The 15207-nt window shown below is 34.0% G+C and overlaps 1 protein-coding gene across 3 annotated transcripts in view; it reads right to left on the minus strand.

Annotated features, from left to right (window-relative positions):
* ZC3H6 (zinc finger CCCH-type containing 6) overlaps positions 1-15207 on the minus strand; it is a 67884-nt gene that overhangs the window by 12166 nt on the left and 40511 nt on the right. For all 3 annotated transcript variants that reach the window (XM_025994363.2, XM_025994365.2, XM_025994364.2), the window contains exons 4-7: positions 10809-11058; positions 8339-8472; positions 3592-3708; positions 2864-2975 (exon numbers count right to left, since the gene is read on the minus strand). In XM_025994363.2, coding sequence (XP_025850148.1) covers positions 2864-2975; positions 3592-3708; positions 8339-8472; positions 10809-11058 — 613 coding nt within the window. The remainder of the gene's footprint in view (positions 1-2863; positions 2976-3591; positions 3709-8338; positions 8473-10808; positions 11059-15207) is intronic.

Below are 15207 nucleotides of genomic sequence, written 5' to 3' on the forward strand. Positions count from 1 at the left end.
CTCCTTATTGCAACATATTAGGAATCATTTAGTGTATAGTGGGGTTTTTTAGTGATATATTTTTTAAAAGATCTTATTTATTTATTCATGAGAGACAGAGAGAGGCAGAGACATAGACAGAGGGAGAAGCAGGCTCCTCTCCTCACAGAGAGCCTGATGCGGGACTTGATCCTGGAACCGCAGGATCACACCCTGAGCCAAAGACCGATGCTCAACCGCTGAGCCACTCAGGCATCCCGATTTTTTAGTGATATTAAGACTAAGCAATTGGCTCTGATGTTGTCAGCCCAATCTATTGATCATAAAGTTGCTCGCCAACATGTCCGATAACGAGTTGAGTAGCCATCAATAATCACTGCCTGGATCCAATCAGAATTTGCAAAATGGTAGGACTGCTGAGTCAAAGGGTAAATTCATGTGGAATTTTGCAGACACTGCCAAGCTCCCATTTATAAGGGTGAACAATTTTGCATTCCCACAACATGCTGAGTGTTATCTGAGTGTTACCTTATTTTTTCACAGCCTTGCTAACAAACCTTGCTGTCACTTTTTGTTTTCATTTTTGCAAATCTGATAGCTGCAAATGATACCTCGACATACATTATATTGCATTATTCTTATTATGAACAGGATTAAGCATCTTTTTATATGTTTTTGGGAACAATTGCATTTCTCTTCCTGTGAATTATCTGCATCTTGTCCATTTTTCTTCTCAATATTTAGAAATTTATACATTAAAGCTGTTACCTCTCTGTAAGTGATAAAAGTTGCAAATAATTTTTCCCATTACTTATCTTTTTTTTCTATTACTTATCTTTAACTTTACATATGTCGTATTTTTCTCATGCAAGTTTCCCATCTTTTCCTTTATTGTTTCTAGATTTTTAAAAAAATATTTCACTTATTTATTCTTGAGAGACACAGAGAAAGAGGCACAGATATAGGCAGAGGGAGAAGCAGGCTCTCCACAGGGAACCCAATGCGAGACTCAGTCCCAGGATCCCGGGACCACGACCTGAGCCAAAGGCAAATACTCAACCACTGAATCATCCAGGTGCCCTGCTTCTGGATTTTTTAAGTTAGACTTGGGAAGGTTTTCTGTTCTTCTGAATTATGAAGGAATCCATTCATGCAATCCTCTGATTTGTATGGTTTCATTTTTTATATTTAGATCTATGATAAAAAAGGATTTTTCACTTACTCTTTTTACATTATTGTTAGAACTGGACAAGACTACTTTAAAATTTAGGTGGAAGAGATAAACATGAGGATCTATGAAATATCAGTGTTGGCAAGGCAGAAATAATCACAGTAAAGCAACACAGACATAAAGGCAAATAGATCCATGGGGCCCAAAAGAAAGTCCAAAACAAAAACATACATAAAAACACTTCATCTGGGATCCCTGGGTGGCGCAGCGGTTTAGCACCTGCCTTTGGCCCGGGGCACGATCCTGGAGACCCGGGATCGAATCCCATATCAGGCTCCCGGTGCATGGAGCCTGCTTCTCCCTCTGCCTGTGTCTCTGCCTCTCTCTCTCTCTCTCACTGTGTGCCTATCATAAATAAATAAAATTTGAAAAAAAAAAAAAAAAAACACTTCATCTATGATGAATATGGAATTTCAAATCCGTGAGGAAAGGCTCCATTAGTCATAAATGGTACTGAGTAACCACCAACATAATGGGGGGGGGGGCAGTTAACATGGAAAGATGCATGATTTTATATATAGATATAGACACAAAATTATATATAATGAAAAATCAATTTGGGTAGAGACAGGAGTTATAACTTAAATGTATAGATTCCCAGAGAGTAAAGTAGGGAAGAAGGACGCCTGGGTAGCTCAGTGGTTGAGCGTCTGCCTTTGGCTCAGGTAGTGATCCTGGGGTCCTGGGATGGAGTCCCACATCGGGCTTCCCGTGGGGAGCCTGCTTCTCCCTCTGCCTGTATCTCTGTTTCTCTCTGTGTGGCTCTCTTTGTGTGGCTCATAATAAATAAATAAGATCTTAAAAAAAAAGAAAAGAAAAGTAGGGAAGAATATACTATGCTTGTCACTGGGTGGTAAGGTTTGATGAGACTGGTTTTATAATTTTCAACAATAGGGATCCCTGGGTGGCGCAGCGGTTTGGCGCCTGCCTTTGGCCCAGGGCGCGATCCTGGAGATCCGGGATCGAATCCCACATCAGGCTCCCGGTGCATGGAGCCTGCTTCTCCCTCTGCCTGTGTCTCTGCCTCTCTCTCTCACTGTGTTCCTATCATAAATAAATAAAAATTAAAAAAAAATAATTTTCAACAATGATAATTTATTACTTATGTTCATAAGTAAAACAAGTCACAGAATAAATATTTTGCCAACTATATTTTCAGGAAGACAGTTGCTTGAAATACTTTATAAGCTGAGTATATTAAATATAAACTACCTTTATTTCATAGATTTTGTTTTCCAAAGGAAAGTTTATTTTATTTCCGTAAAGAATAAAACTCAGTTTGCCCTTTTGAAGCACAATGGCTAACTATACTTGGTTTATGTAACATGCTATTTTAATTTAAAACCAAAGTAGATTTTCTAGGTTGCACTTAGGATTTTTTAAAACCTCAGTAATGTTTTATAACTTCAATATTTTCGTTAACATATTTTTTAAGGCTATGTATTTTTTTTTAAGATTTACTTATTTGTGATAGACATAGAGAGAGAGAGAGAGAGGCAGAGAACCAGAAGGCGGGAGAAGCAGGCTCCATGCTGGGAGCCCGACGTGGGACTCGATCCTGGGACTCCAGGATCACGCCCTGGGCCAAAAGCAGGCGCTAAACCGCTAAGCCACCCAGGGATCTCCTGTTAACATATTTTTAACAAAGGATATTATGCATATAAATGCAGTTCTCTCCTTTGGTACAATATCCTTGTAAATAAAATTTGCAGATCTCTTTTCTCTTCTCCAACTCTGCATCATGATCAAATTTACACTGATCTCCCTGTCACAAAAAAGAAAGAAGAAAGAGAGAAAAAAAACAATTAAATTTTCTCTTTGGTGTTTCATGGAGAACTATGGCCATATCTTCAGTCTACAAATAAAAATAATGATCTAATAAACATTCAAACAATCCCTGGAATTCTTGCCCAAGACAGTGGATGTGGCTATGTGTAGAGGCAACATAGTTAAGCATGACCTCAGAGGTGACTGTCTGGGTTCTACCAGCACTCACCATTTCTAGCTGAGCTACTGTGGGCACTTATTTAACCTCTTGGTTTGGCCATGTTTAAAATGGGTTTATAACAGTTACTACTTCTTAGGTTGCTATAAAGATTTAAACACTTAATATTAGTTATCTACTTTGAACAGTACTTGCTACACAGTCAGTATTATGTGTTTGTTAAATAAAATCTGATATCAACAAATTATATTACTGTCCCAGAATATAATTAAATGAGCTCTGATGTGCAGTTTTTTCCATAGATCACTTTGAAAAACCAGCTTTATTATTACAACTATATAAGAAATGAAAAAAACTAACCACCCCCCAAAAAGACTTTACATTTTAAAGATTATTTCAGAAATTAAAATGATTTATGATACCCATAAAAATTTACCTTAATACATCTTCCTTCCAAAAAGTATTTACAGATTTGTTTTCCTTTGTGTTCCACTGTGTGCTGATTAATGAATTCCTGAGTCATAACCTTCCATTTTTTCCCTGGTTTACTATACTGTAAGGAAGAAAAAGTTCATTTGAATACAACATTTGAAATATTAAATAGGTACTAAAATGGATAGTCAAATGCATTGGGAAAACAATACAAATTACTATGTAAAGTGGTCAAGAGTAGGCATTCAGATGCTGGGGTATGCTTCTAATACACTGCTTATTGCTACTAATGGTTGCAAAGAACCCTGTTTCTATTTTAATGAAGATATACAACTACGTTTTAAAAATAAAATTATGAAAAGCTTGAAAATTAATAATACTCTGTTGGCAAAGGTATGTTAAATGTGCATTCTTGTGTATTGTTGATAGCAATGTTATAGAAGATTTATAATATCCATATTGTTTGACACAAAATTTGTACTTTTCAGGAGTATTCTGAAGAAATTATCAGGGAGGCATAATACATTTGTTCACAAAAATAACTATCACAGAATTACTTACATGATAAAACAACAGACAGACAGACACATAGAAATACTCTACACAGGGCAGCCCGGGTGGCTCAGCGGTTTAGTGCCGCCTGATCCTGGAGACCCGGTATCGAGTCCCTCATCAGGTTCCTTGCATGGAGCCTGCTTCTCTCTCTCTCTCTCTCTCTCTCTCTGTGTGTGTGTGTGTGTGTTTCTCATGAATAAATAAAAAAAATCTTAAAAAAAAAAAAAGAAATACTCTACACATTCCAAATAAGGAGACCAGTCAAATACACTGTGATGCAGATCAGTGGTAGATTATTATGTAATCATTACAAACTGATGAGATAGACAATTTAAGGACATAAGAAAATGTTCACAATACTTTACTAACTGGAAAACTGAGCTGAATTTTATAATAACAAAGATAAAAAGACTAGAAGAATATACCCACACATCTAGGAGTATATGGCTCTAGATGGATCTCTAAAAAATTAGACACATTGCATGTGTGGTTACTCTGTACTTCCTTTAGGAAAAAAAAAAAGAGGGAGGATGTATTTCCTTTAACTTTTAAAAAATAACAAAAAGAAGTATATGGTAGAAAATCTCACAGCCCTACCTGTTTCCCTTACTTTCTCCTTCAATCCCTATTTGACTTTTGCTATGAGTATAAGACTGAGTAACAAGAATATGATGCTTAGCCATGCAAGGACTTAAATTCATGAGCTCTATAAAACAGTACTGTTTTTCAAAACACCTGGTATGTACCATGCTTTGTATATAGTAGGAGTTCAAAAGCTCTTTACTCTTCTTTAAAAAAAAAAAAAGACTTTATTTATTTACTCATGACAGACACAGAGAGAGAGAGAGAGAGAGGCAGAGACAAGGCAGAGGGAGAAGCAGGCTCCATGCAGGGAGCCCAACGCAGGACTCGATCCCCGGTCCCCAGGATCACACCCTGGGCTGAAGGTGGCACTAAACCACTGAGCCACCCAGACTGCCCACTCCTTATTCTTCTAATTTGATTTGTTTCCCTTTCTCTCAATTTGCTAGGAGATGTAGAAAAAAACACAATGTACTGAAAATAGGAAGCTGCCTCACAGCAAAGACTTGAGGCAAAGATGGCTAGACTTAAAGTCTGATCCTCAGTGGTAGAGTTTGAAATATATGTTTTACTCTAAGAATTTTGGGAAAAAAACGTACAAAAATAACAAGAAAACAGATAATCCTATAGGTTCTTTTTAAAAATATAAGTATACCCAAATTGCCCCAGGAAAACACAATGAAACGCTTATACTACTCTGATAGGATCATTTAAAATGTCTTATATTTACATAAATTTGACTCACAAACATTTTCTATTTCCAGGCCTATTTAGAAAAGTAGATATAAATGACCAGCTCACATTATGCCTTCTGTACAAAGAATGGTGGCTATAATAAAATAGGAAACCAAAGAGAATGCATTATACAAAATCAATAAGCCAACTTGAAGAATATAACTGAAATTAGAAAGTAAAATATTAGGTAATCACCAAAAAAAACCTCCAAACTACCCTGAAAAATACACCAAGTTGTACCTATATTTCATCAACTCACTACATTACTTTCTAATGATGTGCCTCATGGTTTTAATAGAAGATAGAGGTTTTTCTGTTTTGTTTTTTAGCTTAGCTTAGTTTAAATGAGTAGAAAGTATATCAGTAACCATACCATGAATAACCTAATTATAATCAAGATAATCTAGAAAATCTAAAGCAACTTTAAAAATAAAATTTTAGGAAAAATACAGTGCTTAGAAGATCTGATCTTTTATGTATGAGCCTACAGAAGCAACATGAATGTCCTCTACCCTTAAGATCTCTTGTAAGAGCTGGAAGAACCACAGAAGTCATTTAGTTCATCACCCTCACTGGACAAATGTGAAAAGTGAAGATTAGAGAAATTAATGTCTTGCCAAGGGTCATACGATGAGTTAGCAGTCAGGATACACAGAATTGTTTGCATTGTATCATACTATCTCTAAGAAAACACAATTCAAGAAAGGAGGAGGAAAAAAAGAAAGAGGAAGAGAAAGGAAAGATGGAGAGAGGGAATATAAACTATCTACTTGGTTATATTAAAATGTATTTACTCTAGAAGATACATTATACTGACATTAGGAACAAGAGCATAAAATATTTTTTAAATATATAAGGAAGAGGAAATGAAAAGATTTGCCAGCAAAAATAATATGTATTTATAGAAAATGTAACAGCTATTATAAAGACAAAAAAAAAACAAGGAGATTTTATGGCAAACAGAATAAATAAATCCTTCAAATTTATCAAGAATTTGTTCTATTTGCTTGTTCTATAACCACCCTTGAATTTTCAAGACAGTTCATGTACATGCAGGTATCTGTGAATTTATCTGGCTTTTGGAAGATCTCACACTCCCCTGGAAAGGATGGAAACTGATCTGTGGTGGCCAGTCTAGCATGTTCACTATACCCTGGATAGGTCTCCCCCAGATGACTCCTGAACATAAGCTACTTGCTTGGGCTCTGGCACTCTTCTGGTTGTTTCTGGAATCAAAACAAGAAATCTCTCTTGACAGCCAATAAATTGACACAGTTGATAACATTTTAATCTTAATAAACAAAAGGAAAAATATTCTAAATCTGATGAATGCAAAAGAAATAATTTATTCTGATTTTCTATAACATGATAAAGAATCTTTCAGTTGCAATCCAGATCTGTAAACGTGTTAGTGCTTGTAGGGCTCCTGAGAGTTATTTTAATACCATACTTTCATTTCACAAATTAAGCAAACTGAGGCTTAGAGACAGTAAATTGTTCAAAGCCACATTTTTTTGGAAGCTAATTTTTTTTCCCAAATATAGTGTGTAACTACTGGATATAGGAGAAACTTTACTTTCAGAAAGCATGCATATTAATTTGGTTAGGGAAAGCAGCACATTCTACAGAAGTCTAAGAAGATGGACAGGCAGGTTACAATCACTCAGAAATTCTAAGCTTGTTTCCAAGCTCCCATTCCATGGAACAGTGAGTGGTTCAATGAATATTAATAGACTGGTGCGGGGGAATCCCTGGGTGGTTCAGCAGTTTAGCGCCTGCCTTCGCCCAGGGCGTGATCCTGGAGACCCGGGCTCCCTGTGTGGAGCCTGCTTATCCCTCTGCCTGTGTCTCTGCCTCTCTCTCTCTGTCTCTCATGAATAAATAAATAAAATCTTTAAAAAAATAGATTGTGGGGGTGAGGGGGCAGCTCAGGATCAAGTAAAATCTGAAAACACTGGATTGAACAAAGTAAAATAGGCTTTTTTACACCTAACTTGCAAGAAGCCTTTATACATTAATGTCAACTGAAAATCCCTTTGAGTGGCATGTGCTGGGTTTCACAAATTTATTTGGGCCTGAACTTTTTTTAGGTCCTACCTATTAACATCTCCCTAAATAGTATACTGAGGAGTACAACATATTACAAAATCTTTTCCAGTATCTTTAAACCCAGACATCAGAAAACCATTTTCAAATTGCCGTATACTGCTATTCTTTTGCTCTTACTCAAGGTTGCAGCTTCTAACAACCTACCCTTGCTCTGTATGATTCAATCAATCTGACTGCAACAGTGGCAGAACACTGGATTTGGACCACTTTAATCCCAATAGTCGCAACGAGGCTGAAATGTACATGTTCAGAATTCAACATATATTTACTCAATATCTACTATATACAAGGCACACGAATTCATCTTTCCAACCATTTATATCGCCTTTTCTTCTCTTTCAATGCTTTCAGTTCTAATAAGTTCTAATAAGTTAATTTACCACTACAGTATCATCTCCCTTTTTATTAGCCATGCTACCATATTGAGCTAATAGCATTTTACTGTCCTTTGCATCTGGAGAAGATCACTTCTAGGAAAGAAAAGCACAACAGAGGACTACTAGAACCACATTCTGACATACGAATTTTATTTTGAGGTGCTTTCAAACACATTAATTTTTTTGAGGTCACCTTACATTTGCATCTCTATTCTAGTATCTTGACTAATTAAAACAATTCTTTTAATTCTTTTTTTTTTAGAATCTATTTATACTCATTTGATCTTAGCTGGAAATTTTTCATTTACTAGGAAAGTAGCATTAAAATCACAATGCTTTCTTTGCAGCCAAACAGATTAAAAGCTCTCCTCATTATCTATAAAGTCTCAGTACCTCTTGAAAGTCATCCATTCCTGAAAAAATATTAGGCCCTTTATTGGTTCTTCCCCCACGGTCTTTGCGTTTGATTTTCTTCGGCAAACCACGTCCACGACCAACATTAAAACTTTTAACCCTCTGTTCAATACCTAAAAGAGTTAAAATGTACTTCAAATATTATAGAAAAACAACACATCTATCAATCTATTAGTTTATAGGGAACAGCATATTTTAAATAGTCTATAATATACAGTGCATTCTTTTTCTTCTTCTCTAGATTCAGTGAAAAAAATTAAGTAAATCTTTACATTTTATTTTCTGGGTAGTGCTTCTCTCTCTCTCTCTCTTTTAAGGAATGTTAACAATAATAAGGCAGGCAAGGCACAAGAATACACATGGCTACAGAAATCCAAGCTAGTTTTATTCTTTTCAATTTTCCTTTGAATAAGAAAATAACAAGGCTTTCTGTTTTTAAGAGAATGAAATATTATATTCATCCCTAAGGAAGACACTGTAGGTATTAGTGGTTAATTTGACCAAACTGAGCTTCTAGTGATAATTTTGTGTTATCACATATATTTCTGAGTAAAATTTATACATCTTTTTCTTTCAAAAAACTTGGTATTTAAAAGTATGTAATTATGAAAATTATGTTTTAGGTAGTGTAGTAAGTTACAGAGTGATTTCTTATTTTACCAATGTCACATTGAACTAATACATTTTCTTACATATTAAGTAATCATAAACCTACAAACCAGCAAATAAATATATGAAAAAAATGTTTTACCTCATTCAAAAAAGTCAAAGAAATTAAAAATTTTAAAATAACATACCAGTTTTCACTTCAAAGAACAATGTTGGTAGCGACTTGGAGAAACTGGCATTTTCACACACTGGTGGGGTATTATTATAAATTGTTCTATCAAGTTTTTGGAAATCAACTTGGTATATGGACCAAAAATCTTCAAATATGTGGCTATATCTTTTGATTAAATTCTGCATTTCAGAGTTTATTCTTAAGAAAAAATACTTGTGAAGATATCCTCTGAAACAGTGTATAAATATGCAGGGTTAATCACCGAATTAAAAAAGAAACCTGGGTGCAACTTAAATCTCAATTGATTACAATCACACAAACTTAAGAATCAAACAAAATATGGCATATCTATTTAATTGAATAGAATGTTGGCATTAAAAGCTACTCATTAATGTAAGAATGACTGAGATATAGTCCATAGTTTAGGGAAAAAACAAGTTAAACAATATGCATAATTTTTTGTTAAAAATAATTGTCAGGAAAATTCTGGAAGAATGTACATTAAAATATTAATAGTAATTATTTCTGGGTGTAGGGATTCAAATTAGTTTTATCTTTGATCTTTGTTATATTATTGTATCTATATACAGAAAAAGCTTTCTGCATTTGACCATATATTGCTTTCATACCTGAGAGGGAAAAATGAATGTCAAAAATAGAAGAATACTCAATTCTTTAACAGAACAAACAGGAAGAGCTTGAAAGGGGAAACCTCAGGTGGGAATGGCTGAGCAAAGTCTCTCCATGTTCCCTTATTCCCCAAGTGGAGTGATTCCTGACACCACTATGTCTAGACTTCAGGAAGAAACTTGCTAATTACAGTAGCATATGCACAAATTCCTTTCCCTTTTAGGTCAGCAAAGCCTGGATTCTCATTTTTCAAAGGAATTTTGCTACGAAATCAAGAAAAAATAAAGTCATAAAAATAACTACATTTACTCATAACTGATTCCTTTTGTCAACAATATAGAAAGTATAGTCATATAGGGCTTGGGTGCTCACTCCTTCACTTCAGCATCATCTTGCTCCAGTTTTCTCGAAGCAGACATTGAGTGGACAGTTTTTAAGGCTGATTTGACCTTTATGTGACCCACCGTTTCTATGGCAACTCGCCCTGGTGTCTCAGGGATCATGTACCTCAACACAGCAGATGAATTAATGATCACTCCAGAAATTTCTTTAGTTTATGTTATTTCCAATCCTGAAGGATATTCATAATCCTAAGTATAAGTACATTTGCACAGCAAAGATGATCATCATCTTTTAAAGTTTAATAAAAGAAGAGCTTCCCAGAATTGTCTTTACAGGTCTAAAATATAAAGCAATGTATAGAGTAACAGAAACAACTGAAAAAGGCAAGCCATTTTTTCAGTATACTTATGTCCTTATACAAGGAAAGGGAAAAAATGTAATAGGAAACGTGTTTCACATTTTTATAACTTTTAAAAATATTAGTGTATCTTTCTAATTCAAATATTAAGATATCGTGCAGAATGAAATATTTGTAGATTTTTGTCCTCAAAGTCTATAAAATAAAAACAAATTCAGGAACCACAGGAACAAGCTGATCTTGAGAAGGAACTAAGAAACTGAAGTTGTTACTCCATAACTACCTGTTGTAATAAAGTTCTCATATTGAAAAAAGAGACTGACAATTTCAACACTTACCTTGCTGAACTTTCATCCTTTGTTTTTTCCCTGGTTCTTTAGAAAATGATGATCCTAAAGCAGTAGCTGAGGTTTCTTTAGCTTGTCTGTATTGTTTTAGCTGACTGGCAAAATCTTCCTCTGTTTCCTGACTGTAGGTACCGAAGTTGTCATCACTGTATGTACTGTACTCATCATATTCTTTACTTTTAAATTTTTTGTTATGTTGACTTTTCTTTGATGTCATGTAGCTTCCTGATAAATGTCCATGCTAAGTGAAAATGAACAATCATTATCAGGATTTTTTTAGTTACATAAATGAACTGATAATAACACAGGATATCTTTTTCCCTCAGAAATTTGAAGAAGGGGAAAAGAAAAGACAGTTGAAGTTCTGACTCCTGGTTAGTACTTGTCTATGACAGTATTTAAAACTAAGTTCAAAAAGCTAAAAGGGGGCATCTGGGTGGCTCAGTGGTTGAGTATCTGCCTTTGGCTCAGGGCTTGATCCTAGGGTTCTGGGATGGAGTTCCATATCCTGTTCCCCTCAGGGAGCCTGCTTCTCCCTCCTGACTATTGTCTCTGCCTCTCTCTGTGTGTCTCTCATGAATAAAAAAATAAAATATTAAAAAAAAGCTAAATGCTACTCTGGTATTATTAAATATTATAAATTTAGTTCATAGATCCTTGCTGGTGTGTTTTGTTTTATTTTCCACATTCCAGGTCTCAATATTTGTACACAAAAGTATACTTAAAAATCTACACTGTTAAAAAAAAAAAAAATCTACACTGTTATACATGAATTCTTTCTCTAAAAATTTAAAAAGTCTTTTGGAAAATATGGAAAATATAGTAAAATAGCTTGAGGTGGAAGAAATTATATATTCTTCTAATATTGTCCCAAACAAGTTTAAGCATATTAAATTAATTAAGAGACCATATGTGTGGAAATTTTAGAAAAAGGAAAGGTTTATATCTGAAGTCTAACAAAGATTTCTATAAAAGTTAAAAACATCTAATGAAAAAATTGCTCATTAGGAACTATTTATTATAATATACATTATTAACTTTATTAATATTTTTCTAAAGCATATGAAAACTAAGAATATACTTTAGTTCTAAAATTTTTTTTTAAGTAGCATGGGGCCTCAATGGTGGGACTTGAACTTTTAACCCTGAGATCAAGACTCGGACACTTAACAAAATGAGCCACCCAGACACTCCTAGTCCTACAATTTTATTTAATGATAGTATTCAATTCTATCTCTATTCATTAAAATATTTGTACTATTTCAATCCTATCTTCTGTCAATTGTTTTTTAAAAAAAGAAAAAATTCACAAAATTACAGTTTGAAGATCTAGCAAAGCCCAGGCCATGACTCACCTTCAGCTTAGCACATTTTAAATATAATATAAAAATACTGTCTGCCCTGGCAGATTATCAACAACTGACTAACAAAATGCAGAGAAATACTAAGATATTTTTCAGTAATTATAAAATAAAGACAAAAAAATTAACTAAACATATCAAGAAAATCAATTAGCTCATCAATTTTAAATTTTGAAGATATTATATTAAGATTTCTGAATTGTTTTAAGCAGTATTTTAGAAATTTTTTTGTTGTTTGTTGTTTTTAAAATGAACTGTTCTAATCTAGTACTTTAGAAATTCAGAAAGGGATTTATAATTGTAGCTACGAGGCAGTTTCTGACATTTTAAATAAAAACACTATGAAAATAAAGTAAAAAATAATTGCGTAGATTAGGTGAAGATTAATTAATTAATTAGTTGAACGGTGCCTACTTTTCCTTTATTAAAAAAACGTGATTCCATGACCACTAGATCAGATGGATTTAATAAATATATTCAGAACATACCATGCTAAAACAGAATACACATTCTTTCAAGTGCACATGGAACACTCTCCAGAATAGATCACATATTACACCACAAAACAAGTCTCAACAAATTCAAAAAGATCAAAGTTATACCATGGTCTTTTCTGACCACAACACAATGAAACTAGAAATCAATCACAAGAAAAAAATCTGGAAAGAGTACAAATACATGGAAGTTAAATAACATGCTACTAAACAATGAATGGGTCAACCAAGAAATCAAAGAGGAAATTAAAAAATACATGGAGACAACTGAACATGAAAACACAACAGTCCAAAGTCTTTGGGATGCAGAAAAAGTAGTTCTAAGAGGAAAATGTATAGCAATACAAGTCTACCTCAAGAAAAAAAAAACCTCAATAACCTAATCTTATACCTAATGGAGTTAGAAAAAGAACAAACAAAACCCAAAATCAGCAAAAGGAAGGAAATAATAAAGATTAGAAGAGAAATAAATGACATAGAGAACTAAAAAAACTACAAAACAGATCAATGAAATCCGGAATTAGTTCTTTTTGAAAATACAATTGATTAGATTTCTAGTCAAACTCACACACACACAAAAGAGGACTCAAACAAAATCAGAAACAAAAGAGGAGAAATAACAACAATACCACAGAAATACAAAAGATTATAAGAGAATATTATGAAAAATATGCCAACTAATTGGACAACCTAGAAGAAGTGGGTGACTTTCTAGAGCCATATAACCTACCAAAACTGATCAGGAAGAAATAGAAAATTTAAACAGACTGATTACTAGCAATGAAATTGATTCAGTAATCAAAAAACTCCCAATAAACCAAAGTCCAGGATCCAGATGGTTTCATAGATGAATTCTACCAAACATTTAAAGAAGAATCAATACCTAGGCCAGCATTGCCCTGATTTCAAAATAAGATAAAGACACCATCAAAAAAGAGAACTATAGGCCAATATCTCTAATGAATACAGATGCAAAAATCCTCAACAAAATATTAGCAGACTTAAACCAACAATTCATTAAAAAAATCATTCATGGATGTTCAAGTGGGACTTATTCTTGGGCTAAAGAGTTGTTCAATATTCATAATCAACTACTGTGATATATCATACCAATAAGAGAAAGAATAAAAACTATATGATCATTTCAATAGATGCAGAAAAAGCATTTAACAAAGTACAACATCCATTCATGATTAAAATCTCCAACAAGGTAGGTTTAGAGGGAACTACGTCAACATAATAAAGGCCTTATATGAAAAACTCATAGCTAACATCATACTCATTGAGGAAAAACTGAGAACTTTATCCCTAAGGTCAGGAACAAGACAAAGATGTCCACTCTCACTTCTTTTATTCGACATAATATTAGAAGTCCTAGCCACAGCAATCAGACAAGAGAAAGGAATAAAAGGCATCAAAATTGTTAAGGAAGAAGTAAAATTTTCACTGCAGATGACATGAAACTATACATAGAAAACCCTAATAACTCCACCAAAAAACTACCAGAACTGATAAATGAATTTAGTAAGGTCAGAAAGCCCATAAAATCAAGGTACAGAAATTCATTGCATTTCTATACACTAATAGTGAAGCAGCAGAAAGAGAAATTAACAATCCTATTTACAATTGGACCAAAAATAATAAAATTACTAGGAATAAACCTAATCAAAGAGGTGAAAGACCTGTACTCTGAAAACTATAAAACACTAATGAAAGAAACTGAAGATGACACAAACAAATGGAAAGACATTCCATGTTCATGGATAGGAAAAACCACTATTGTTAAAATGTCTAAACTACCCTAAGCAATCTACAGATTTAATGCAATCCTTATCAAAATACCAATAGTATTTTTTACAGAATTAGAATAAACAATCCTAAAATTTGTTTGGAGCCACAAAAGATTTCAAATAGCCCAAAACAATCTTGAAAAAGGAAAAAACTAGAAGTATAATAATTCCAGGCTTCAAGTATATTACAAAGCTGTGGTAATCAAAACAGTATGGTACTAGCACAAAAACAGACACATAGATCAATGGAACAGAATAGAAGCCCCAAAATAACCTGACAGTTATATGGTTAATTAATCTTTGACAAGATGCAAGAATATGTAATGGGAAAAAGACAGTCTCAGGGCACCTGGGTTGCTCAGTCAGTTAAGTGTCTGTCTCAGGTCATGATCCAGGGTCCTGGGATCCAGCCCCACATTGGGCTCCCTGCTCAGCCAGGAGCCTGCTTCTCCCTCTCCCTCTGCTCCCCACCACTCGTGTTTTCTCCTGCTTGCTCTGCTTTCTCTCTCTAAATACATAAATAAATAAATCTTTTTTAAAAAAGATAAAAGAAAAAGTCTTTTCAACAAATGGTACTGGGAAAACTGGACAGATACATGCAAAAAAAATGAAATAAGACCATTTTCTTAGACCATATAACAATAACAACAACAAAAAAACAAACCTCAAAATGGACTGAGGACCTAAATGTGAGACCTGAAACCATAAAAATCTTAGAAAAGACCACAGGCAGTAATTTCTCCAA

Source organism: Vulpes vulpes, chromosome 8 (genome assembly GCF_048418805.1).
Source record: "Vulpes vulpes isolate BD-2025 chromosome 8, VulVul3, whole genome shotgun sequence".
In the NCBI taxonomy this organism is placed as follows: Eukaryota; Metazoa; Chordata; class Mammalia; order Carnivora; family Canidae; genus Vulpes; species Vulpes vulpes.